Genomic DNA, 27,396 nt, shown 5'->3' on the forward strand with positions numbered 1-27,396 from the left:
TGTCGGTCGTGGGGCTTGAACTCTGGGCCTGGGCATTGTCCCTCAGCTCTTCAGCTCAAGGCGAGCGCTCTACCACTTGAGCTACAGCGCCACTTCCGGTTTTCTGGTGGTTTATTGGAGATAGGAGTCTCACGGTCTTTCTTGCCCGGGCTGGCTTTGAACCGCGATCCTCAGATCTCAGCCTCCTGAGTAGCTAGGATTACAGGCGTGAGCCACCAGCGCCCGGCCCTACCTTTTCTTATATGCCCAGTGAAGATCATTTCTTCTCTGCCTATTTTGCAGACTATACTATACTATATGCAGACTGTACTATAGCTGGGTGCTGGTGGGTCACACATAATCCTAGTTACTTAGAAGATTGAGATCTGAGGATCACTGTTCAAAGCCAGCCAGGCAGGAAAGTATAAGAAACTTTTATCTCCAATTAACCACCCCAAAACTGGAAAAGTGTGCATAGGCTCTGAGTTCAAGGCCCAAAACTGGCACACATGCAAAAAAAAAAAACAAAAACAAAAACAAAAAAAAACATCAGAACTACTAGAAGCCAGTGGCCAGTGACTTCCTAGCTACTCAGGAAGCTAAGATTTGAGGATCACAGCTGGAAGCCAGCCGGGGCAGAAAAGTCTGGAACTCTTAACCTTCAATTAATCGTGGCTAAAGTGCTAGATCACAAACCTTGAGCAGAAAAACTAAAGGATAGCACCCAGGCCCTGAGTTCGAGCTCCAGTATTAACAAAAATAACCAACAACTTGAAATGTAAAGCGAAGAGACATGTCATGTGTCCTTTATAATCTATTCCTAATTTCCTTCCCTCTTTCCAGTGACCCAGGATATGGCCTAGGGCCACTCCAGGGTCACAGGGTCACCCTGCTCTTATGTGAACTTGGCACTGCTTTACCTGCTGCAGGAATTTGGATGGACTCAAGCAGTGGAATGTGCACGTGTGCATCAGTACTGGGACATAAACTCAGGGCCCAAGCACTGTCCCTTAGCTTTTTCACTTAAAGCTGGTACTGTAACACTTAAACCACACCTCCACTTCCAGCTTTTTGGTGGTTCATTAGAAATAGAGAGTCTCACAGATTTTCTTGCCTAGGCTGGCTTTGAACCGTGATCCACATATCTCAGACTCCTAAGTAGCTAGGATGACAAGCATGAGCCACCAGCACTCGTCACAATACTGACATTGAACACCAGAGCAGAGATGGAAATTTCTGCCATTTGCTGTTGGTCTGATAAGGTTGTTGAAACTGCTCTGGGAGTCACCAGTGAACCGGACAGAGGTAACACAAAGAAAGGAGCCAGAGGCCTGGCTTGGGGCACAGATGTTTGACTTCAGCTTACACCCCCACCCCAGGTGTCATGTGAAAGGTTAGGGTCAGGAAATGTACATTCCAAAGCGACTCAAAAAATTCCTAAACGTCCTCCCTCTGTTAATCCAGGAAACTATTTTCTGTCTGAGTTTCCTTCAGGGCCTACCCGTGTTGGAGAAGTTTTACTTACCCCACACAAAAACTAGATAAGTTCTTTCTTGGGATTTGTTGGTTAGTTCTCCTTGGTCCCCCCTTTGGCAGGAGACTTACTTTCTTATTTTTTTTCAACTTATTAATAATTTTGTTTGTGTGTGCGCGCACATGCACGTACGCACACGCTAGTATTGGAGCTTCAATTCAGGACCCTGGGTAATCCCTCTTAGCGTTTTTGTTCAAGGCTGGTGTTCTACCACTTAAGCCACAGCTCTATTTCCTTCCAGCTTTTTTGGTAGTTAATTAGAGATAAGAGTCTCTCAGACTTTGGACTTTCCTGCTAGCTTTGAACTGTGATCCTCAGATCTCAGTCTCATGAATAGCTAAGATTATAGGCATGAGCCACAGGTGCCTGGCTATGACTTTCTGCGCTTTTCTGTAGTTCACATCTCAATATTCCTTCCAAGGAGCACTTTGGAATCAAGACATTCATTTCTCTATATTGCATGGAGACACTTCTGAAGTGTCTCTGTGGGGGTCTCAAGGAACCTAGACAGGTCTAACCTTAGACATAAAAGATTCCCATTCAAGAGCTGGTGCTGGTGGCTCATGCCTGTAATCCTAGCTACTCAGGAGGCTGAGATCTGAGGATTGCAGTTCAAAGCCAGCCCAGGAAGAAAAGTCTGTGAGACTCTTATTTCCAATAAACCAGTTAGAAAATCAGAAGTGGCACTGTGGCTCAAGTGGTAGAGCACTCACCTTGAGCTGAAGAGCTGATCTTGTACATTTTGGAAGGTGGGGGGGAACCAATTACAAGGGCTTGAACTTAGGGCCTGGACATTGTCCCTTAGCTATTTTGCTCAAGGTTGGTGCTCTACCATTTGAGCCATACCTCCACTCCCATTTTTTTTGGGGGGGGGGTTTCATTGGAGATGAGAGTCTCATACATTTTCTTGCCCAGGCTGGGTTCAAATCATATTCAGATCTAAGCCTCCTGAGTAGCTAGGATGACAGATGTGAGCATAGGCTCTTGGACATTCTCTCAATAGAAAGATCCAGAACCAGGCCTTGGGCTTAGAGAGAGGCTAAGAGGGGAGAAGGCAGGACAACTGAGCCCCATGGGGCAGATCTGACCTCACAAGCTGTTCACAGAGCACCTTCCAGGGTATCCTCACAGATGAGACAACACCTCAGTCCAAGTAACAGATGCCATTACCTTGCCTGGACCCAGACACACAGTTCTGCTGTGCGGCTGTCTGGCCAACACTCTAGTTTTCTCCCTATAAACTCCACAAATCCAACCCTATAAACCCTAGCACTTGGTTCATTCTCTGATGGGTGAAAACTCTGATGCCCAGAGTGGGGGCTACTGGCTCCCTTGGGACCACAAGATTTGGGATGCAGGCAACTTCTGGCTTAAAGAACATCCATTGGGAAGGGTGTGGCATACTCACTCTGAGTTTTGGTACACGCCCACTGAGATGTTGAGTCCCTCCAGTTCCTCCTTCAACATCTGCAGGTCTGAGTTGACAAAGCTGAGCTCCAGGCGCACCTGTTCTCGTACCTTTTGGTTTGTGGCTACTCTGTTCAAAGAGAAGAGGGAGAGAAGCACTGTCAAGCAACCGAGATGAACAGACATTAACCCAATCCCTTCAGGGAGGTTCAGGAGGCCAAAGGCAGATGAATATCAGAGGTGATCAGAGAAGCCGCTCAACAAGCTGGAAGTGAAGCTGTGGTTTAAGTGGCAAAGTGCCAGCCTTGAGCAAAAAGCTAAGCAACAGTGTCCAGGCCCCGAGTTCAAGTCCCAGTACCAGTGCACATATACATGTGTATGCACACATGCACTTACACATACACACACACATACAGGACAAATAACTGAAAAGTTCACTAACCACTAAAACACCATATAGAATGGAAGAGTATGCAGTATAAGAACAAAGGACCAGCCGGGCGCCAATGGCTCACGCCTATAATCCTAGCTACTCAGGAGGCTGAGATCTGAGGATCGAGGTTCAAAGTCAGTCCAGGCAGAAAAGTCTGTGAGACTCTTAAATCCAATAAAAAAAACCACTAGCAAACTGGAAGTGGCACTGTGGCTCAAGCGGCAGAGGGCTCGCCTTGAGCTGAAGCACGCGGGGACAGCGCCCAAGCCCAGAGTTCAAGCCCCATAACCGACCAAAAAAATAATAATAAATAAAATAAAAATAAAAAAAGAACAAAGGACCTACTTTCAACAGCAACTCAAAAGACTTTGCAGATGGGTCCTTCAACTTACAGATTACAAATCACCACCAAAGTAACAATAGGAACACCAGGCACTGAGTCAGCAGGGTCCTGCACATACTTATAAACCAGAATCATTGTTATCTGACTGAGGAAATACAAAGCTTTTCTACCACAAGCTGGGCCTAGCTTCAAAGACTGTCTGGCCACATTGTTCCCTCGTTGCTGCATAAAAACCTGCTGCTCATTTGCACCCATACATCTTTATTCAGAGAGCAGGGTGCTGGCCATCTTCCTACACCCAGACAGGTATAGGACACTGGGTTCCTTCTCTAATTGCTCAGAGTTTTCCATACCTGAATGCTTAGATCCTAACCAGGCAATAAGGTTGAGGAAACTTGTCTTGGTGACCATTGTTCTGCAGAGTTTGGATTTGTTTTTTGTTGTTGTTGTTTTAGAGGACTTATAATCATTAGTACAATGTGGAGAGGGGGGGAGGGGGAGTCCTGGAACTTGAACTCAGAGTCTGGCACTGTCCCTGAGCTTTTTTTTTTTTTTGGATGGTCGTGGGGCTTGAACTCTGGGCCTGGGCGCTGTCCCTTAGCTCTTCAGCTCAAGGCAAGCGCTCTACCACTTGAGCTACAGTACCACTTCCGGTTTTCTGGTGGTTTATTGGAGATAGGAGTCTCACAGTCTTTCCTGCCCAGGCTGGCTTTGAACCGTGTTCCTCAGATCTCAGCCTCCAGAATAGCTAGGATTACAGGCGTCAGCCACCAGTGCCCGGCTGTCCCTGAGCTTTTGTGCTCAAGTCTAGCACTCTACCAATTGAGCCACCGCTCTACTTCCAGATTTTAAAAAAATTATTTATTGTTGTTTTAGAGGTGATATACAGCAGGTTACCTTTACATACCTCAGGTAATAAGTACATTTCTTTCCTTTTGCTTACTATCATCTGTGTCCCCATTCTCTCTCATTCTTTCCCTCCTGTCTCTGCCCATGAATTCCTTGGTTCACTTTCATCAATGTCCAGTACAGCCAGTGTGCCCACTTTCTGCTTTTTAAAAGAAGTTTATTAGAGATAAAAGTCTTATGGACTTTCCTGCCCAGGCTGGCTTTGAACCATGATCCTCAGATCTCAGCCTTCTGAGAAGCTAGGATTACAGTACAGGCAACCAGTGCTTGGCTAATTAGTACATTTTATATCCCCATGCAGCCCATGTGCACACTCATCCCTGAAAAATAAAGGCCTCCCAAAAGCTAGAGGGACACATGCACTCCAACATATTCTATTCTACTCTAAATTGTCCTTTTTCTTTTCTTTTCTTGTGCCAGTACTGGGGCCTGAACTCAGGGCCTGGTCATTGACCCTTAACTTTTTCAATCAAAGTTAGTGTTCTACCACTTGAGCCATAGCTCCATTTCTGGCATTTTGGTGGTTACTTGGATATAAAGAGAGTTTCAGCCTTTCCTACCCCAGGCTTGTCTCAGATTTCAGCCTCTGGAGTACCTAGGATGACAGCCATGAGTCACCAGTGTCTAGATAGCCAGGTCTTCTCTCTCTCTCTCTCTCTCTCTCTCTCTCTCTCTTCTTCCATCCTTCCCCTCCCTCCTCCTCTCCCTCTTTCTTTCTTTCTGATGTTTCCAGAGCTCCTGTTCCTGATTCCCAGCAGCAGTTGAGTTTCCAATAACTTCATCCAATTCGGACTCCCAACTCTCTGTTAACCCATCAGTTAAAGGCTTCGTCCTAATACAACTGTCCTGTCCCCACTGCAGGCACCAATCACAAGTCCCAGAGAAGGGGGCCATCTAGACTCTGACTGACCAACTAGATAAAGCACTAGGCAAGACTCACAGAAGTGAGGGAAACTTTTCATCTAAGTTCTTGATCAGGGGAAATGTTCAATCCAAGAATAGACCAACGAGGCGGCACCAGTGGCTCACGACTCTATAATCCTAGCTACACAAGAAGCTGAAATCTGAGGATCATTGTTCAAAGCCAGCTGGGGCAGGAAACACCATGGAAGCAGAGCTGTGGCTTACGTGGTAGAACACCAGCCTTGAGGGAAAAACCTCACAGAGCTCAAGCCCTGAATTCAAGCCCCAGGACAGACTAATGGAAGTGATACCCAGAGCATTCTATCAGAGACAGACAGGTGTACAGAGCTTTCCTCCCTATGGCCTCTCCAAGGCAGGCCAACTTCCCTGTACCCCCAGTATGTTCCCCAGCCCAGAAACTCCTATACCCCGTCATTTAGGGCTTTTTATGGAGCTTTCGTTCCCTAGATATACGAGATGGTTAAAGTTACTGGCCACTAGTGGTTGACCTCAATCTTTAGGCCCCTCCCAGTTCTGGAAAGGAGGACAGGAGGGGGAACAGATTGTGAAAACCCCTCTACATCCTGGCTGAGTCCTTCTGAGGAATCAGTCCTTAGCCTTAAGGTCTCCCCAACAAGACACAGTCTCAGTAGATTGGAGATAACTCTTATCACAAGAGTTTTAGGAGGCTTGGACCAGGAACTCAGGAAACAAAGACCAAATATTTACGTTTGGATTATACCACAGCAACATAGTGAATTGATTTCATAACACAAAATGGGTCCCAATCTACCGCTTGTAAAACCTGTACAACAAAGGTGTTACTGACAAAAAGAAAAAAAAAAAGAAAAAAGAAAAAGGAATGATTTACCAGTAGATCTTATCCCACAAGAATTCAGGGAAGAAAAAAATGTCTCAGCCTTCTGGGTATATGGGAACAGGTTCACCAAGTCTTAGGGTACGTTTCCTTCAACTATGGGTATGAAAGGTGCTCCAGATCAATTTTCCCTTTTCCTAAGGCTGCCAGGAAGCTCAAAGGCTCACATAAACAAAGTATATCACCAGCAAAGCCTCTCATACATTCTTCCTTCTCCAGGCCCACCCACTACTTGAAAGCTTACAAGTCTTACAAATGTCCAAAGTGCCTCAAGCCTACTTGTGGACTAAGGCAAAATAAACAATGATTGTTTCCCCAAGAACAAGCCTAGTAAAGGCCAGTGTATTACCCTGGAGGCTAACATATGGTCCTTTATCTATATAAGTAGTTCAACAAACTTCAGATCCTGCAAGAAAAATAGCCAGCCAGGCTCCAGTGGATCACCCCAGTAATCCTAGCTATCCAGGAGGCTGAGATCTGAGAACAACAGTTCCAAGCCAGCCCAAGGGAATGAAAGTCTTGTGAGACTCTTATCTTTAATGAACTAGTAAAAAGTCATAAGTGGAGCTTTGGCTCCTGGGGTAGAGCACTAGGGGTGGGGGTGGGGGGAATACAGAGCTAAGAACAAGCTCCAGTACCTATGCCTTCCTGCCTACTCAGGTCTCTAAGACCAAGTCATCAGGAACTACCCTATCAGTTTCGTCAACAGTACTTTTTAGAAAAAAAAAATCACTTCCTACAGTTACCTGGTTTGTTTACTTCTGTATTAAAGTTAGGGTGTGGCTTAGTGTGAGGTATTTGTCTAGCATGCACAAAGCCCTTGGGTCAAGAATTCCTAGAACTTAAAGAAAAAATCTACCTGGATACCTATGGCTCATGCCTGTCACCCTAGCTATTTAGAAGGCTGACATCTGAATATTGTAGTTCAAAGCTAGCCTGGGTGGTAGTCTCTACTTGAGCCACATCTCCACACCCTAACAGATTCCTTTTAATTTTTTTTTTTACAGCACTGTTATTCTTGAGCAAAAGAAAGGTTGCTTATATTATTCTCTGTAGCATTTCACCATAAAAGTGAGGAAAAGAAATTTGTGTACCCAATTTAAAAAAAAAATGGAGGTGGAGCTGTGGCTCAAAGTGATAGAGAGCTAGCCTTGGGAAAAAAGAGCTCAGAGGCAGTGCCCAGGCCCTGAGTTCAAGTGCCACAACTGACTAAATAAATAAAAAAATAAAAATATCACTCAAAACTCAGTAGCTCATGCCTGTAATCAAAGCTAGTCAGGAGACTGAGATTTGAGGATCAAGGGTTGAAGCCAGCTAGGACAGAAAACTCGGAAAATCTTATCTCCAATGAACTAACAAAGATAGAAGTAGAGCTAGGGCTTAAGTGGTTAATGCTCTAGCCTTGAACAAAAAAGCCAGGCATGAGTGTGAAGCCTTGAATGCAGGACCCAATGGCAAGCATCGCTTTTGTGTGTGTGTACACACATACACGGATAAATTCTGCAGAAGAAACACACACACACACACGGATAAATTCTGCAGAAGAACACACACACACACACACACACACACACACACACACACACACACACACACACACACACACACACACACACACACACACACACACACACACACACACACACACACACACACACACACACACACACACACACACACACACACACACACGGATAAATTCTGCAGAAGAAACTCTACACTCTCCAGAAAGAACAGTTATAGTTAGTTGATTTTAGGGTATGGAGGAAATGACAGCTGCCCAGAAGGAGCCAAGGTTTATCGATGGAGCTGTGCAATTGTTAATAACTATTTTATCATCAGGCTACTGAGTATTCCAGAGCACAGGCTGTCCTGAACCACATTGATTACTTTCCTTTTGTTCCTTCTTTTTATTTGAGACACAGAGTAGTTGGGTTGTCTAAGCTGGGTTTTGTTGTTGTTTTATGCCAGTACTGGGGCTTGAACTAAAGGCCTGGATTCTGTTCCCTAGATTTTTTTCCCCCTCAAGGCTGGCACTTGAGCCACACCTCTAACTTCTGGCTTTTTTATTGTAAATTGGAGATGAGAGTCTCACAGACTTCCCTGCCTGGACCGGCTTCAAACCTGGATCCTCAGATCTCACACTCCTATGTAGCTAGGTGTAAGCCACCAGCTTCCAGCTTCAGGCTGGTCTTGAATTCCTGGGCTTAAGTGATCTTACCATCTCAGCCTCCTAAACAGCTGGGACTACAGGTATACATCACCATGCCCCTGGCTTATTACAAAGGTGGACACTGGTACCAGAAATGTCCCTATTCCTCTCTTTTCAGCCTTCTCTTCCTTCTTTAACTAACATGAATTTTACCAGTGACTCCATATCAGGCACAACTCTAGGCAGTGGAAAAACACAAGTCCCATAGAAAGCAGGAAAAACAAATACCAAGATCATAAATGGATTTGAATCAAAATTGCTAATTCTACCATCTGCCAAATACACAGAATGAGCAAAATATCCCCCCCCCCCGCTTTTTTTTTTTTTTTTTTTTTTTTTTGTCCTGGGGCTTGAACTCTGGGCCTGGGAGCTGTCCCTGAGCTCTTCAGCTCAAGGCGAGTGCTCTACCACTTGAGCCACAGTGCCACTTCGTTTTCTTGTGGTTAATTGGAGATAAGAATCTCATGGACTTTCCTGCCCAAACTGGCTTGACCAGAGATCCTCAAATCTCAGCCTCTTGAGTAGCTAGGATTACAGGCATGAGCCACCAGTGCCTGGTTATTTGCCCTTTTTTTTTGTATATCTGTGCCAATACTAGAGCTTGAACTCCGGGCCTGGGCACTGTCGTTTACCTTCTGAACTTACGAGCCACAGCTGTACTATCCAGTTAACTGGAAATAAGAGTCTCACAAACTTTCCTGCCCAGGGCTGGTTTCAAACCATGATCCTCAAACTCCAGCCTTCTGAGTAGCTAGGACTGTAGGTGTGAGCCACTGGTACCAGGCAAAACATGGATCTTTTAACATAATGAAGCTCTAGGCCTCCAGAAATAAGAAGAAATCCTGAAGTTGAAACCAAGAACCAGGTCTAGGAATATGGTGAAAAGGTAAAAGGCCTTAGGGAAGCCTAGGATTCCCCCACAGCAGTGGGGTCAAGAGACACTTACTTCAGAAGGTTCTCGGCTCCTGTCCGCATCCGCACAGCCTTCAAGATCTGTTGGTTCAAAGCAGCCCTTTCATTCTGCAGCTTGCTCCGGCCAGTCTGTGCCAAAGGATTACAACCCTAGGGGAAAGAAATAAGAGATGTCCTTTTAGATGTCAGCCTCTCTAAAAATGATGACAATGCCTAAAAACAAAAAAAGTCTAACAAAAAAAAAAGCTTTTCTGAGAAAATCAAAGTAATTCCAAGAGAGAAAATGCTTAGAAGATGGAAGGGTATCAAGAGAATTAAGAATCGCTCATGAGCCAGGTGCTGGTAGCTCACACCTGCAATCCTAGCTATTCAGGAGGGTGAGATTTGAGGAGTGAAGTTCAAAGTAAGTGTGGGCAGAAAAGTCCTTAACACTCTTATCTTCTATTAAGCACTAAAAAAACAAAACAAAAAACCCACAGAAATGAAGCTGTGTGTGGCTCCAGTGGTACAGCACCAGCCCTTAGTGAAAAAGCTAAATCAGAGTGTGAGTCCCTGAGTTTAAGCCCTAGTACCAGTGCCTTTCATTCCTGGAGAATAACTGGGCTAGTTCACAGGTAGCTTCAAAGAAGATTAAAAGTGTAACCCTGCTCTAGAAATATATATTTAGGCATAGAGTTTATGCCTGTAATCCAAGCTTTTTTTTTTTTTTGGGGGGGGGGTCCGGTCATGGGGCCTGAACTCTGGGCCTGGGCGCTGTCCCTCAGCTCCTCAGCTCCAGGCTAGAGCTCTACCACTTGAGCCACAGTGCTACTTGTGGCTTTTTTCTTTTTGCTTATGTGGTGCTGAGGAAATGAACCCAGGGCCTCATGCATGCAAGGCAAGCGCTCTACCACTGAGACACCTTTCCAGCCCCAATCCAAGCTCTTTTTGTTGTTGTTAGTGTAGGGCTTAAACTCTGGGTCTGGGCACTGTCCCTGAGCATTTCAGCTCAGCTCAGCTCAGGGTAAGCGCTCTACCACTTGCACCACAGCACCACATCCAGTTTTCTGGTGGTTAATTGGAGATTAGAGTCTCAGGGACACTCCTGTCCCATCTGGCTTTGAACCGTGATCCTCAGATCGCAGTCTCTTGAGTAACTAGGATTGCAAGCATGAGCCACTAGCACCTAGCTCCAAGCTCCTTTTGAAGGATAACATTGGGAAAATCATGATTTGAGGCCAGCCTGGGAGATTAGAACCTAACCCAAAAAAGTCGGGTGTAACCTCAATTACGTAATAATAAAATTAAATTAAAAATAAGCATTACTTCATTACCCCTAAAAGAAATTAAACATCAATTTCTCATTCTCATCAATCTCCCCCCACCCCAAATTTATTTTCTGTCTGCATAGATTTACATAATCTGGACATTTCATGTAAATGCAATCACACAGTATGTATAGACTTATGTGTTTTGTTTTGTTTTATACAGGTATTGGGGCTTGGACTCAGGCCCTGGGCACTGACCCTCCATTTTTTAGCTCAAGGCTAGAATTCTACCACTTGAGATACACCTCCACTTCCCAATTGTTGGTGGTTTATTGGAGATAAAGAGTTTCAGGGATGTTCCAGACTGGGCTGGCTTTGAACCTCAATCCTCAGATCTCAGCCTCATAAATTACAAGGATTATAGGGGTGAGCCACCAGCTGCAAGCTCAAAAAGTTTCCTTTAAACCTAATGCTCTCCCTTCCCCCAGATAAGTGGAAGTTAGAGCCACATTCTTTGGTGAAGCTTATCTGGAGGCCCTGCCCACTGGGGTCACTCCCTAGGAGTGGTGTGGCTACAGCAGACAGCAGTTCACGCAGAGATTGCCCTTTCCCTCTAGCTGCCTCACTGCCTGCTCAGTTCCATCCACACCTGGCCAAACCAGGACCCAAGGTGAAGAAAAGCGGTGGGTTATCAGCATCTCAATCTTTTCAGAGGCTCTGTAGGTTCAGAAATGAGTTATGGCTGGGTGCTGATGGTTCATGCCTATAATCCTAGCTACTCAGGTGGCTCAGATCTGAGGCTCAAGACTCAAAGCCAGCTTGGACAGAAAAGTCTGTGAGACTCTTATCTTTGTGAATTGTGGGGCTTGAACTCAGGGCCTGGGCAATGTCCCTGAACTTTTGATCAAGGCTAGTATTCTACCAGTCTGAGCCACAGCTCCACTTCCTAGACTCTTATCTTTAATGAACCAGTAAAAAGTCAGAATTGGAGTTGGCTCAAGTGGTAGTAGCCTTGAGCAGAAAAAGCTAAGGGACAGGACTTGAGTTCAAGCCTCAGTACCACCGTCTGTCTGCCCCCTCACCCTGCCCTATCTTATTCCTCCTCCCCCACCACCCCCCACCCCCCACCAATCCTCATTGTGAATCTAATTTAATATCATAGAGCTAAAATGATGGCCTTTTCCCTCTCCCACTTATAGAAAGTACTACGCAGGGCTGGTTCAAAGTGATGCAGAATTCCATGGCTCACCTATGTAGAGATTACTTTTCACAAAGGAACATTAATAAGTAATTCCTTTATGTACTTTTCCAAAGCTTAGATAAGCAGCCATTCTAGCCCATGGTTAAGAACTATTTCTGTTTCCTGCTCCTACTCTTTACCAATTTCTGGAATCAGTCTGCCATGAACAGCCCATGGACAGGGGGAGGGAAGTATCAAATTTCTAGATTAGTCACTGAGAGACTGAGGATTAGATAGGACTGGAGTAGATAAGTGAGCCCAAAACTATATGACTTCTTTTTTGTTTTGTTTTGTTTTGTTTTGTTTTTTTGTCAGCAGTGGGGCCTGAACTCTGAGCCTGGGTGCTGTCCCTCAGCTCTTCAGCTCAAGGCTAGCACTCTACCACTTGACCACCTTCCCAGCCCCACTATATGACTTCTTACAGACAGGTAGGAGGGCTGGGCCTTGCTGGGAACACCCAGAAGGCTGTTAGAAAATTAACACTGCCAGGAAGAGCCCCTAGCATCCTCTGGGGCTTTAAGTCAGCTGGTAGCTCACTGGAAAGTAGATAAAGGGTCCTTTACTGGGAGAAGACACTGTCTGGGCATACATACACACACATACATGTGCACACACATTACACTTCTCTGTCTTCAGCAACTAGACCCCATTAATCAGACCCCAATACCTAAGCAAGAAGCTTCTAGATCAACTCTTACACCTCTGCAAATTGTGTGTGTGTACCAGTACTGAGGCTTGAACTCAGGGTCTGGGTGTTGTCACGTAGCTCCTTCCGCTCAAGGCTGGCATTCTACCACTTGAGCTACACCTCTTCTTCCAGCTTTTTGGTGGTTCACTGAAGAGTCTCAGACTTTCTTGCTTGGTCTGGCTTTGAATCATGATCCTCCAATCTCAGTCGCCTGAGTAGATATGATTACAGGCGTGAACTCTGGCACTTGGCTTCTTTTAACACTAGAGCAAAGATTTGCACCAAGGATCAGGGAAGCTGTTACAACAACCTGGCTGGAGAATCAGAGTCACCAATGGCAAACAAAGATCTACCATGAAGTGAATTCTGATCCCATACACACAAATTGTCTATTTAGTTCCTTTGATGGACTAACTTTGGACATTTCAACCTCACACTGTGAAAAAACAAAGGTTGTCAACAGCTAACACTAAGAGAAGCAAGGGCTGAGTCACAAGTCTTTGTGGGCACTAATGGCCCATGCCATTGTCATGCTAGCTACTCAGGAGGCTGAGAGCTGGAAGATCACAGTTCAAGGCCAGCCTGAGCAGAAAAGTCCATGAGATTCCATCTCAGAGAGATTCCTGTACAGATTGACACTAGCCTGGCCAGCTGAAAGGCAGACATCTTGCCAATCTTGTGGGGCCCCACTCGCCTCCCCCTCTTTTACCTTGAAACCAGGTGGAGCTTTCATCCACATGACCAAAGATATGATCCACAAATGTAGTTGTGTTTCTAGCAAATTTGAGGGCAAAGTATATGTTTGAGATGTAGTAAAACTGACCAGTTATGCGTGTGTGTGCGTCCTAGGGCTTAAACTCACAATCTCAGCACTATCCCTAAGCAATTATATTCAAGGCTGGTACTCTACCACTTGAGCCACAGCTCTACTTCCTGATTTTGGGTAGTTAATTGTATATAAGAGTCTCAGACTTTCCTGCTTAGGCTGGCTTCAAACTGTGATCCTCAGATCTCAGCCTCTTGAGTAGCTAGGATTATAGGCATGAGCCACCAGTAAATAATAGACAGTATTTTCATGATGATGTTGCTTTTTTGGAGTCACAATGTCACTGTATAGCCCAGGCTGGTCTCAAATTTGCCATCTTCTTGCCTAGAGTGCTAGGATTATGGGAGTGTGCCACCTTACCCAGCTTAACTGGTGTTTTTAGTTACAAAAGATATTTTTCTGTCTTATCTCTTCCTGGTTTTGCAACTCAACTCTCAAACACTGGAAACCAGAATTGTTTATGAGTTACCTTGGGCTGTCAACCAAAAAGCACAAAAATAAGCCAGGTATGGTGGTTCACATCTGTAATACTAGCTACTCAAAAGAGTAAGGTGTAGAGGATCCCTGGGCAGGAAAGCCCCTGAAACTTATCCCCAATTAACCACCAAAAATCAGGAAGTGGAGTTGTAGCTCAAGTGGTAGATTACCAGCCCTGAGTCATATTGCTAAGGGATAATATCCAGGCCCTGAGTTCAAGCCCCAGTAGCATCACATGTGTATGCACACGTGTGCACAAGCGCATGTGTGCACACGTGTGCACACACACAAAGCTTGCAATGTCTCTGCAATCCATACCTACATGTCCTTGCACAGATAAGATTTGGCGAAGGTTCCATGAAAGGAATCTAGCTCTTCCTGCCTCCTTCCTGCATTTCAATCCATCTCCACACACAAATCAACTCTCAGCCATAACCTTTAACTACAGGCTCTTACCAGCAAGTTCTAGACAGCAGCAGAGACAACCACCATGTGTCAATCACCATCATTTTTCACCAGGCTGAATAACTGTACCTCACACTATACCTGGAATCACCAAAATCAATTTGATTTAAATAGATTTACACTCTAGGCACTAGTAGTTCATGCCTGTAATCCCAGCTACTCAGGAGACTAAGGTCTGAGGATTATGGTTCAAAGCTAGCGCAAGCAGACAAGTCTGTAAGAGACACTTAGCTCCAATTAACCATCAAAAGACAGAAGTGGAGCTATTACTCAAGTGGTAGAGCGCCACAGCTTTGGGCAAAAAAAAAGGTAAATGAGAACTGGGCACTGGTAGCTCATACCTGTAATCCTAGCTATGAAGGAAGCTAAGATCTGAGGATCATGGTTCAAAGGCAGCCCAGGAAGGAAAGTCTATGAGAACCTTATCTCCAATTAACCACAAAAAGCCATAATGGAGCTGTGGCTCAAAAATGGTAGAGCACTTCACGCCTGTAATACTAACTACTCAGGAAGCTGAGCTTTGAGGATCTCGGTTCAAAGCCAGCCCAAGCATGGAAGCCTGTGAGACTCTTATCTCCAATTAACCACCAGAAAACTACAAGTGGTGCTATGGCTGAAGTGGTAGAGCTCTCGCCTTGAGCTGAAGAGCTGAGGGACAGTGCTTAGGCCCAGAGTTCTAGCCCCACGACCGATGCCCCCCCCCAAAAAAAAAGAAGAAAAAGAAAAAAGAAAAGAAAATGGTAGAGTACTAGCCTTGAACACAAAAGCTTAGTTTAGGGCCAGTGCTGTATCTTGAGTTCAAGCCGCAGGAATGGTGGAGAAAAAAAGCTCAAAGTGGAGTTGTGATTCATGTGGCAAAGTGCCACTTGGGCAAAAAAGCTAAGCAAGCAAGAAGCTCTGAGTTCAAGTCTCAATATCACACACACACACATATACACTATATGCTGATGTGTATGTGTTTATATTCACACACCCACATATATGTTTACAGACCCAGCCAATGACCTGCTTATTTCAGCAGACTGGATGTACACCGTACTTAAACCAATAGCATGTCTATGTGGGGTGGGGTAGTGGCTGATATTTGCCCATGACCTTTCCTGGGTTAGCTTTTTCATCATCACTTATGTTACCTGTGCAATGCACACAACAGGAAAGAAAAACTAAGCCACCTGAGGTGGTTTGGATCGCCTGCCATTTTCTCTTCTTACAAGTAAAATTGAAACCTGGGAGTTTTCCAAAGGTCCATGGTCCTTGCTGCACTCTGTGAGTCTCATTGGAAAGCCAGAGACACATCACTCATCCCCTTCTGGGTCCCCCCTGCAATCCCTCTGCCTCTGGCTGAGGCACATCTGCAGCCCCACTGTACTTTGGCAACCTTTGTGTCCAGAGCCTCCAGTATCTGTGCCAAAAGGAGGAAGTGTGGATTGGGCTCATGCCCAGCAACATCAGGTGTCTTGGCCACTGTCCAAACAGCCCCAGGAAACAAGGGACATTTACAGTGTTACAGCTCATCAAACTGACTCTCCTCTGAGTCACCCTGAAAATTCTGTTTCTGCCTGGGGACTCCTCCTGGCAGAATCCCACAACAGGAGATGTGGTGGGGATTAGTATGCACCAGTACAGCTGGACCCTCCCCAAGTCCACGGTCAGCCTGAGTCCTGCTTGGCCTTTGGAAACATGGCTTAAACTATGGTGAGATATCCAGAGTCAGGGGTAGGGGGTAGGGATAGGATCACTAACCACCACTTGCAATCCTCCTCACCTGAGAAAGGACCCAGGTTCTAATGTCCAAATAGCCCCCCAGTACAGCAGAGATATACACCCTCCAAGGGAAGTTGTGCTCACTCAGAACTCACATGGGGTCCAGCATGAAATCAAACCCCTAGCCAGATTCCGTGGCTCATTGGCTGTCATCCTAGCTACTCAGGAGGCTGAGATCTGAGGATTGTAGCACAAAGCCAGCCTGAACAGTTAAGTTTGTGTGACTCTTATCTCCAGTAAACCACCAAAAAGCTAGAAGTGGAACTGTGGCTCAAGTGGTAAAGTGCTAGCCTTATATGAAAGGTTAAGAATACAGTTTCTAGGCCTGGAGTTTAAGCTAGTCTATGACACAAAAAACGGAAGGAAGGAAGGAAGGAAGGAAGGAAGGAAGGAAGGGAGGGAGGGAGGGAGGGAGGGAGGGAGGGAGGGAGGGAGGGAGGAAGGGGGAGGAGGGAGGGAGGGAGGGAAAAAAAGGGAAGAAGGGAGGGAGGGAGGGAAAAAGGAGAGAGAAGGGAGGGAGGGGGAAAAGGAGAGAGAAGGGAAGTAAAGAGGAGGAAAGGAAAGGAATGGAAGAGAAAACAAATTCCCAAGATGAAGGAAGCAAAGAGAGGACTAGGAGGAGATTCTGGGTTCAAAAAGGAAAAAAAGAGAGGGGAAGGGGGAAGAGGGGAGCAAGAGAAAGGGAGGAAGAGGAAGGGGGAAGGGAAGTAGAGAAGAGAAGGGGAGGCAGGAGGGGGTAAAAGAGGAGGCAGGAGACGGAGAAGAGGGGAGAAGAGAAGAATTTTCCTCCTTCCTTCTCTGCTGGAGCCTCCCAAAAGCACAGAGTAAACAGAGGCCATAAACCAGGAGACAATGAACCTTGAGGCCCGGTCCAGCCAATCCGTTGGTGAGAACAACAAATAACTTCTCCAGTTCGTGACTAAAAACAATGGGGAGCTAAATTCATTTCGGGACACTGGTGCTCCCTAAGGATGAAGGCGCAGAGAGATAACAAGGGACAATAGTATACTTTGTACTGAGAATCTCCTTCTATAAACTAAAGCTCTTCCCCTTCAGGTTTTTTTGTTTTGTTTTGTTTTCCTCAGCTAGGTTTTTCCAAGGCCAAGAACAAGTTTTCTAGGAGGAGGATTTAGAACTACAGCCCCAGGGGAGCCTCAGAGAAAGGATCAGCTCACAAAATACAACCTCTAGGAAGCATAAATGGCTACACATTCAACTAAAGGGCAGAACCAACACCTTCAAAAATGGGAGGAGGGCAGGGAAGAGTTCTGGTTGTAATTGTCCTCTTTAAGAAAGAAGTGCTCTCTACAAACAACCCATTTATGCACTTAAAAAAAAAAAGTTTGAGAAAAATACAGCAAATCGCCAGAAAAAGATGTAAGATATGATTAACTGATAAATCAGAAAATTTCAGAGAATTTCAGAGTCCTTTCAGAGGAAGAGTGAGGGCGGAATAAGGAGGAAGGGAGAAGAGATTAAGGTTTGTAAGACAAATACATAAACAGAAAACAGGACTGGGTGAGGGGTCGGAATTAGAGGGGGGGGTGTCCCCATCAGAGCAGGAGCTAGTTCATCCTTTAATTCTGTATAGCCAAGTCCTACACAACCCCAAAAGGCCTGATTTGAATAAAGACCTGACATATTCTCTATTAGCTTGTATACTTACGGTCCAGGGCCAGCTGGCATAGGGGACTTTGGGCAATTAGGTTTCATTTTGTGTTCAAGTCACACAAAACAGTTGGAACATGGTCTGTGGAACTACCCTATTTCTTCCTCGCTCAGTGAGCTAAAACAAACAAGCTGGCTACTTTTCAAGCCTTCCCTATTTGAACAAAACATCCAGGACAAGAGGCATGCCCTGCACTGCAGGGTTAAACACTGGCGCTCTAGCTCAGTGGTAGAGCACTTGCCTCGCCTGCTTGAAGCCATGTGGGTGAGGGTGTCTCAGACACTAACAGAAGTCAGACACAGAGCTGTCACACCATAAGCAGTTTTCGAATGGAGTAGTAAGGAATTTTCAAGAACTGCGGAAGGAGAGGGAAAATAGAAGCTTGACTTCATTAGAAATGACTATAAGACTAGTGTGATAGCTCACACCTGTAAACTTGGTTACTCAAGAGGCTGAGATCTAAGGACTAAAACTGGAAACTCTTATCTCCAATTAACCAGAAAAAGCCAGAAGTGGAGGTATGGCTCAAGTGGTACAGCACCAGCTTTCAGTGAAAAAAAAATAGTAATAATAAAAAACTAAGGGACAGTGCCCAGGCCCTGAATTCGTCCTAGTGCCAACACACATGCACACGCACACACACACATATTGAAAAATAGGGCTGGAGGCATGCTTCAAGTGAGAATTTCTGCATAGTAATTGCAAGTCCCTGAATTCAAACTCCAGAACTGTGAATCAAATAACCCTGTAAAAACAAAAAGAAATACTCCAGGGCTGCCAAATAACCCTAAAATAAGCAAATAAACAAACAAACACACAGAGAGAAATATACCCAAGCTTCCTTCTCTCTTCTGTATTCCTATCTTCTTCCAGAGGGGAAATCCACCTGTGCCCACCCCTCCCCCCATTCCATCCCAACAGTTCTTCCTGTCCCTCCAAACTCAGCCTTTATCCAGGTTCTCATCATTCCAACCTCCTCACTGGGAATACTGCCTTCATCTGGACCCTGGTCTGAGTCAAGGGTACAACTAATGGGAAAGACCAGTAGCCCAGGCAATGCTAACATTGAAGGATGGGTGGTCCAGGTTTTAAACTGTCTGAAGTCATCAGCATTCAATATGGGAGTTAGAAAGTCAAACCTTGTAGGGGCTACCAGGCATCAAATCCTCCCAATTCCTACCTGGCCCACTCCACCCTATCCCCTACATTATTTCTCCACCACCCCCACACTTACAGACTGCTCAGCTGTCAAAATGTACTCTCCCGGGGCGCCGGTGGCTCACACCTGTAATCCTAGCTCCTCAGGAGGCTGAGATCTAAGGATCACAGTTCAAAGCCAGCCTGGGCAGGAAACTCCGTGAGACTCTTATCTCCAATAAACTACCAGAAAACCAGAAGTGGCGCTGTGGCTCAAGCGGTAGAGCACTCACCTTGAGCTGAAGAGCACAGAGACAGCACCCAAGCCCAGAGTTCAAGCCTCATGACCGACCAAAAAAAAAAAAAAAAGTACTCTCTAGCCTGGTGCCAGTGGCTCATGTCTCTAATCCTAGCTTTTCAGGAGGCTAAGGTCTGAGAATCAAGATTCAAAGCCAGCCTGGGCAGAAAAGTCCACGAGACATTTATCTCCAATAAGCCACCAAAAAAAAAAAAAGCCAAAAATAGAGCTGTGGCTCAAGTGGCAGCGTTGAGCCTTGAGCAGAAAATGCTAAGGGACAGCACCCAGGCCCTGAGTTCAACCCAGATACTGACACACGCATGCATTTACACACATACATTCACACTTACACACACACCACACACACACCTTTCTCTAATCCAAACCTCACATTTACACTCCCAGAGCTACGATGTTTAAGCATGAAATATTAACTTCGCACTCCCACCAGCATAGCCTAGGTGGGAGCAAGCACCCACAATCCCAAGCCTTTAGCCCAAACTGTTCCCTCCAATCAAAATGTTCTTCCCTCCCCCAAATAAAACCCACTTGTCTTGTGTCAAATTCATTCAGGTCATCAAGACAAGATTCTAGGGACTGGGAAGGTGGCTCAGTAATAGAGCTCTTGCCTTGCATGCCTGAGGCCCTGGGTTCGATTCCTCAGCACCACATAAACAAAAAGAAAGAAAGAATGAAAAAAGCCGGAAGTAGCGCTGTGGCTCAAGTGGTAGAGCGCTAGCCTTGAGCTGAAGAGCTGAGGGACAGGGCCCAGGCCCAGAGTTCAGGCCCGACGACCAGACACACACACACACACACAAAAAAAGACAAGATTCTACACTTATTTCCCTCATAACAAAACCCATCTTTGGGTTGGTATAACTTAGACATAGTACATTTGTTCCCAGGTCTCATTTGCTAAGTAGAGGCTTCTAGTTGAAAAGCAATGATTTGTGATATTTTGCATTATCCACTACCAGAGAAATTGCATAAAAAATAAAAATTTAAAATTTAAAAACCCACCCAGCTCATGTCTATTATCCTACCTACTCAGGAGACTGAGATCTGGGAATCCAGTTTCAAAGCCAGGCAGGCAAGAAAGTCCAGGAAACTCTACCTCCAATTAACCAGCAAATAAATACACAGGCAGAAATGGAGCTGTGGCTTAAATGGTAGAGCCACTGGTCTTGAGCAAAAAAGCCAAGTAAGAGTACAAGGCCCTGAGTTCAACCCCCGGTACTGACAAAAACAAAAACACCCAGCTATGCATCCTGTGTCATCCTCTTTTGGGACTCACAGCCCAGGAAACTGATTCTGGAAGGCTTGGGACCAGCATCTACAGAGGTGTGATTCTTCCTTGCTTGCTTTCCTTCTCCTTTGTATCCCTCCCACCCCAAGCCCAGATGCTTCCATAGATTCACAAAGCCACCTGTTAGAAATGACAGTCTAAAGAGAATATTAAGTCCCAGCAAAGAGTTTGCAGCAACTTGGAGGCCACAAAGCAATTTTGTGGGGGTGGCAGTCAGGCCCTGGGGCCATGGAATGGACATCTTTGAGAATCCCGGGCCAAGCTTCTTTCTGCCAATCCCAAGGCCTTGTGATCCTCTGTCCCAAGCCCCACATAATTAGAAGTTATAATCCTGTAATTCCATGATGGCATCTTTGAACTTAAATATACTTCAAAATGAGCTTATATAAATATACTAAGAACAGCAAAAGAGCAGCAAAAAAATTTTTTTTTTGCCTTTTTTTCTCCACTTGGTCTCCACCCGTTATTCGTAGATTCTCCTCCAGTCTATCAATAAGCCAAAGAACAAGGTAGTCAGTCAGTGTCACCAGGGAAGGAGGAAGACGCCAACGGCATTTTACAAGCCGGATGGCCGGGCTCAGAACAATTAAGAATTGATTGTCCTGAGAGGAGTTTCACTTCCCTATTGACAATTAGGCACTGTGCGCTGGGTGATCACACCTGTTATAAAAAAATGAAAAAAAAAAAAAGCTTACAACCCACCCAGTGACCCCTGAGCCAAGTTCCCAAGGCTATTTTTAGACACCCTGGGAATTTGCAAGAAGAAAGATGTGGCAGGTGTCCCCGTGATCGTCCCCAGCTGGAAAGCTTCCTAATAACCCAGCCCCTTGCTGCCTGCCACCTGTGAAGCAATCCCAGCGCCCCCACCGGACGCGGGCTGGGGGGAGGTGGGGGTGGGTTCCCTTGTATGGGACTGTCACCCCCAAAGGGTGTGTTGGGGGTGGACAGTGGTGAGCGTGCAGCAGAACCGACAGTGACCCAGAGAGAGGGAGGCCTCCTGAGTAGCCGGGGACCAGCTTAGGCCGGCAGGACCCGAGGTCCCCTTCCACCTAAGGGCTTCCCCTCACCCCTTAAAAAGAAATAAAGCAACTGAGAGAACGCCAACCCGACCTGGGGTGGTGGTTTCCTCACCATCCTCACGGTCCACTGGAAGCTGGGGGGGGGGTCACACCGTCAGGCCAAGCACGCCGGCGGCCGCCCCCCCCCCAAGAATCCCTGGGTCCTTTCTCGAAGCACGCGGGCGGGATGGACAAACTGGACGACCCGGAGTAACCTCTCCAGAACCCCCATCCTCCGCGTAGGGAGGAGCCCCGCGCACCGCGCTGCCACCTGTACCTCAGCCACCCCCGACTTCTCCTCAGCGGGATCCGCCCCAGCCCTGCGCGCCCCCTCCACGCGTCGTCCCCGCGGCCTGGCCGACCCCCCCGCACACCGGGGCCGCGCGCTTCCACAGCCCCCTCCGCCACCTGCGGAGGAGAAGAAGGTCGCACCCCCGCACCAAGTCACCCCACCTTCCGAAAGTAGTCGTCCCCTTCCTTCTCCAGCCGCCGGGGAGCCGCGGGCAGCAGCGCGTCGGTCATGCTGGCAGCGCTGGCGCCGAGGGCTGGACTGAGGCGACGAGGCCGCCCCAGCGCCCCAGAGGCCGCCAGGACCCGCCTCCGCCCGCCCGCGCCGCCACCCTCTAGCCCCGCCCCAATCCGAGCCCGCGAGGCCTGAAGCCCCGCCCCACCCACGAGGCCCCGCCCCCACGAAGCCTAGCCTGGGAGCCCTGTAGCTCCGCCCACCACAGATACCACGCCCCACACGTAGCCCGAGGCCAAGCCTAGGAGCTCTCTAGTCCCGCCCACTGTGAATACCACGCCCCCCCACAGCTCGAGGGCAAGCAAGAGAGCCTCGTAACCCCGCCCACCAGAAGGCCACGCCCGTATCGAGTGGTAGGCTAAACCAGGGAGCCCCGCCCTAGCCACAAGGCCACGCCCTCATCCCCCGCCCCAGGCCAAGTCTTGGCGCCCCGGAGCCACTGAGGCCTCCTCCCAGCCTCAGGTCCAGCCACAGAGCCCTGGAGCTCAATTCCACTCTCTGAGACCAAGCCCCTAGCCCCTCCCAGGCGAAGTCTTGGGGCTCTGAAGCTCAACCCCTAAACCCGCTCTAGGCCAAGTCTTCCAGTCTTGGAGCCTGGCTTCTCCACCCCCTAACCTCGCTGTACGCCGGGCATGGGAGTCCCGCCCCTCCCACCGAGACTCCGCCCTCTTAGCCACGCCCATTCACCGAAGCCACGCCCTCACTCTAGTCCCAAACCAATCCCCGAAGCCCCGCCCACAGAAGCCTCCGACCTTGGCTTCGCATTCTCGGTGGGGTCTGTCCAAACCCCTCCGCCATCGCCCTGCTGCTGGGAGATCTGGACGGGTGGCTGGGCGCCCTCCTCATCCTCTCGGAACCTGTGATCTGGGTGGTGTTGGTCCTGTGGGAGCCACGGTGCCACCGGGTGCAGTAAAATCAAGATCTCGTGCTCCAGAAGTGTGGATGTTTGGGGGACCAGGACCCTTCCTGACGGACATGTTTGGAGACACCAAACACTGGGTCCACGGGTCAGGAAAAGGGACCGTGGGGACCTGCGCCATCGAACGTCCTGGCTGGCTGGTTGACTTCCAAAGCTGGGGTTAGGCGGATCCGATGGGAGCCTTTGGGGGTTCTGGAGAAAGGGGCCACCTTCTGGCAGGAACCTGGGGACCGGGTTTGTGCCCGAGGGACTGGGTGTATGCCAACTCCAACTTTTGTTTTCTTGAGTGTAAAGTGGGATCCTATGATTTTTCAAGCTGGTCAAGGTTATTGGGAAGAAAATTTGGTTGAGGCATTACAACTGTAATCTGGAGGCTTGAGATTGAAGGACCAAGGTTCGAAACCAGCCTAGGTGAGAAAGTCTGTGAGAGTCTTTATCTCCAATGAATCAGCAAAAAGCCACAAGTGGAGCTGCGGCACAGGAGTAGAGCACCAGCTTTGAGGAGAAAAGCTCAGGGACAAGCAGGCAGACATTGAGTTCAAGAGAGACTAGGGCGGTGGAGCCAGGGTTCATGCCAGCCTCCACTCCATCCCATGGTCCTCTAGGACGAATGCCTGGCTGAACCATTCGTTGGGAGCTTGGAGGCCCTGGCTCGGGAGGCCACGCTGCTTCCCCATTGAGATCCGCCGTTACCTTGTCCCCTTCCCACCAAGGGACTCCTTTGTGTAGTTGAATTTGGCCATCCCAGTGAAGGCTGCAGCTAAAACACACCATACCTCTTTTTTTTTTTTTTAAAGTGTATTAGGGGTTGTTTGAAATTTTTATAATACAATGGTAATAACCAAGTCAATGTTCGAAATAAATAAATGAGTAAAAACATAAAGTCTCTCATCCCTATGTTAGTCTGTAAAACTTTCTAGAAAAGACGTTTTCGTAGAGGGCTATTCTAAGAACCTGCAGAAGCTGGGCATGGCCATGTACACCTATGAATTCCAGCCTTCTGTAAGGATGAGGGCAGGAGATTCCGAGTTCGAGGCCAGCCTACATCATCAAAAATCTATATCAGAGACAGACAGACAGAAAGAGTAACCATAACTGTAATCCTATCTATACAGGAGGATGCGATCTGAGGATCAAAGGTCAAAACCAGCCTGAGCAGGAAAGTCTACATAAACTCTTGTTACCAAATAACTACCCAGAAAAAGCCAGAAGTGGAGTTGTGGCACAAATAGTACTAGCCATAAGAAAATAAAATACGTAAAACAAAGCTCAGGGAGAGAGCTCGCCCAAGGAACTCACTTCCCACTGGACCTTTTAAACAGAACTAGGATAGACACTCAGACAAACTCACTAAACTTAAAAGCATCCTTTGGGTTCGCGGAGAAGAAAAACTGTGATGTCTTTTGACCGCAGTCGGCCCCCGTAGCGAAGGGGCGGGGCCCGGAAGAGGCCAGGATGGCGGCTGCAGACAGCGACGAAGACCTGGTCAGCTATGGCACGGGCCTAGAGCCCCTGGAAGAAGGTGCGGGCAGGGTCTGGAGGGAGGCGGCCGGGGGTGCTGTCGGTACAGCTCGCTCTGGGATCACAGCAGCTGCTCTCTCGGGTTTGCTGGCTGTTGTGGAAGTTGGGGATCAGAGACCCAGAAAAATGGTGGTTGTGTGAGCCGGGGATGGGCAGCAGCTTCTTCCCCAAGACACCCCCATTTCCCCGCCCCCGAGGAGAGAGGACGTGTGCCCTCAAACTGGAAACGAAGGGGGGAAAGATGGCTTTGGAGCCAAGCGCTGGAGCTACTCAGGAAGCTAGAGCTGAGGATCGTGGTTCGAAACCAGCCTGTGCAGGAAAATCTGTGAGAGTCTTACCTCCACTTAAACACACACACACAGCCCAGCCCAGAAGTGTAGCTATGGCTCAAGTGGTAGATCACACACACAAGTGGTAGATCTCTAGCCTTGAGTTTTGAAAAAGCTCAGGAACAGCGTCCCAAGCCCTGAGTTCAAGCCCCAGGACCAGCACGCAAGAAAATTTGCCCTGCGAAGATACGGGATGGAGGGGATACTCAAGGGAGGGGCAGTTTGGCAAAGAGAGGGATAGACAGGATTGGTGAGGGTGGAAAAGATGGTGCCAGAAAAAAAAAAGATAGTTGTCACAGGGGTCAAACAGGGGCTGTGTCCTGGCATAATAAGCAGATTGACTTTGTTGCTCTTTGAAATAGGGCTTCACCATGTAGTACAGGCTGGCCTGTCTCATCTTTCAGATTGTTTGGGATTGGAGGGGTGCACCATCACGCCTGGCTATAGATATACTAAAGAATATAGATATAGATGTAACATATGTATGCATAATATGTCATATATGATGGTCATATATGATACGTGTTTTTGTTTTAGTTTTGCTGGTCCTGGGGTTTGAACTTAGGACCTGGGCACTGTCCCTCAGTTTTATTGCCGAAGGCTGATAATCTCCCACTTTGAGTTATACCTTTTTACTTCCAGATTTTTGCTAGTCAATTGGAGACAAGAGTCTTAAGGATTTGTCTGCCCAGACTGGATTTGAACTTCAGATTTTAGGATCCTGAGTAGTTAGTATTACAGGCATGAGCCACTGGTGATTCCTTCAGTAAACATTTGATCAGCAAATAAGAAAGGGAACATTGTGGGTACCATACCTGGCTTGGAGACCAGAGTTGAGATCTGGTTTTTCTTTGTGCTTATTAACTGTGGACCTCAGGGAAGGTACTTAATGAGTACCTTCATGATTTATCACATCCCTGATAAGGAAGGAATTAGTTGTTATTAGTAGCAGTAATTACAACAGAGTCTGGTTAAAATGCCACCTCTTCTTATGATTTTCCCCCCTAGCTCTGTGGTTAGAGATGGCGCCTTCTCCTTAGGTGCCCTGTAGGGAGTGGTTGACCCTCATCATCTTATAGCCACCTGTGTCACTGAGATGTCTCTGGATCTCCTTCTAGATCAAGGGTACATAGAGAATGGCAAAACCAGTATTGTACTGGCAGGACCCACCTTCTTTTATTTTAAACCAGTCATTCTCAGCTGGTGACAATGGGCAGTGTCTGCAGACATCTTTGTATCAGACTTATGGGTGGGTGGGAGGGAAGCATGCTACAGACATCTAGTGTTGTAGATCAGCAGTGTTCTGAACTATCTTCCAGCCCCCAGCACATCTCACAACAAGGAATTATTCAGCACAAACTGTCCATATAGCTGAGAAACCCTGCCTTACCTGAGTATTCATGCCAGGCACACAGGCAGAAGTGGAGTGTGTGTGTGTACCGCATTTCTAAGCCATGCTGAATTTCTTGCAAAAATAGGGCCCATTAAATCCTAAAGTTACAGTATTGGAAGCTACGCCTTTGAGAGATTAAGTAATTTGCCCAAGACCACAAAAGTAAGTAGTAAAGGAGGAGAATTTGACCTCAAAGCTCCTAGTCTTCAAAAGCAAACCTTTATCACCATGCTGTTGTTTCCATGGACGGAAATGACCTAAACCTTCCCAAGCTACAAGGGAGAACTCGTTAGCACCAGAAAACTGGACATTCCTTTACTTTTAGTTTCTACATTGTTGGAAATTTCACAATGAAACCCTACTGTATTATTAATATTAATGTATGCTAATAAACGTTAAAGGAAAAAAAAACCTGCTTCATAGGATAGTTAATTATTGTGGAGTAAATGGGATAAATTTACTTTCAAACCAGGCACCAGTGGCTCACGCCTCTAATCCTAGCTACTCAGGAGGCTGAGATCTGAGGTTCATGGTTCAAAGCCAGCCTAGGCAAGAAAGTCTGTGACATTCTTAGCTCCAATAAACCACCAGAAAACCAGAAGTGGCGCTGTGGCTCAAGTAGTAGAGCGCTAGCCTTGAACTGAAGAGCTGAGGGACAGCGCCCAGGCCCAGAGTTCAAGCCCCACAACCAACCAAAAAAAAAAAAATTACTTTCAGTTAAACAATATTGAACTAAGAATCTTTTTTTTTGTGTGTGGGGGGGAGAGGATGGGGGTGGGGGGAAGGGACGGGAGGAGGGGGGAGGTGCCAGTACTGGGCTTAAACTCCGGGCCGGGGCACTGTCCCTAAGCTTTTGCTCAAGGCTAGCACTCTACCACTTGAGCCACAACTCCACTTCTGATTGTTTTTTGTTTTTGTTTTGGTCTGGTCGTGGGGACTGAACTCTTGGCCTGGGCTCTGTTCCTCAGCTCTTCAGCTCAAGGCTAGCGCTCTACCACTTGAGCCACAGCACCTCTTCCGGCTTTTT

The 27,396-nt window shown here is 47.1% G+C and overlaps 2 protein-coding genes across 2 annotated transcripts in view; one reads left to right on the top strand and one right to left on the bottom strand.

The window, feature by feature from the left end:
• Positions 1 to 22,221, bottom strand: part of Rhpn2 (rhophilin Rho GTPase binding protein 2) — a 52,064-nt gene extending 29,843 nt beyond the window's left edge. Inside the window, exons 1-3 of the mRNA XM_069998559.1 lie at positions 22,138 to 22,221; positions 9,544 to 9,659; positions 2,922 to 3,050 (exon numbers count right to left, since the gene is read on the bottom strand). Coding sequence (XP_069854660.1) covers positions 2,922 to 3,050; positions 9,544 to 9,659; positions 22,138 to 22,206 — 314 coding nt within the window. The 5' untranslated portion in view covers positions 22,207 to 22,221. The remainder of the gene's footprint in view (positions 1 to 2,921; positions 3,051 to 9,543; positions 9,660 to 22,137) is intronic.
• Positions 22,222 to 24,569: 2,348 nt separating this feature from the next.
• Positions 24,570 to 27,396, top strand: part of Gpatch1 (G-patch domain containing 1) — a 29,637-nt gene continuing 26,810 nt past the window's right edge. The window contains exon 1 of the mRNA XM_069998561.1: positions 24,570 to 24,648. Coding sequence (XP_069854662.1) covers positions 24,582 to 24,648 — 67 coding nt within the window. The 5' untranslated portion in view covers positions 24,570 to 24,581. The remainder of the gene's footprint in view (positions 24,649 to 27,396) is intronic.

Source organism: Dipodomys merriami, unplaced genomic scaffold (assembly GCF_024711535.1).
Source record: "Dipodomys merriami isolate MVZ:Mamm:240054 unplaced genomic scaffold, mDipMer1.0.p SCAF_52, whole genome shotgun sequence".
Lineage (NCBI taxonomy): Eukaryota > Metazoa > Chordata > Mammalia > Rodentia > Heteromyidae > Dipodomys > Dipodomys merriami.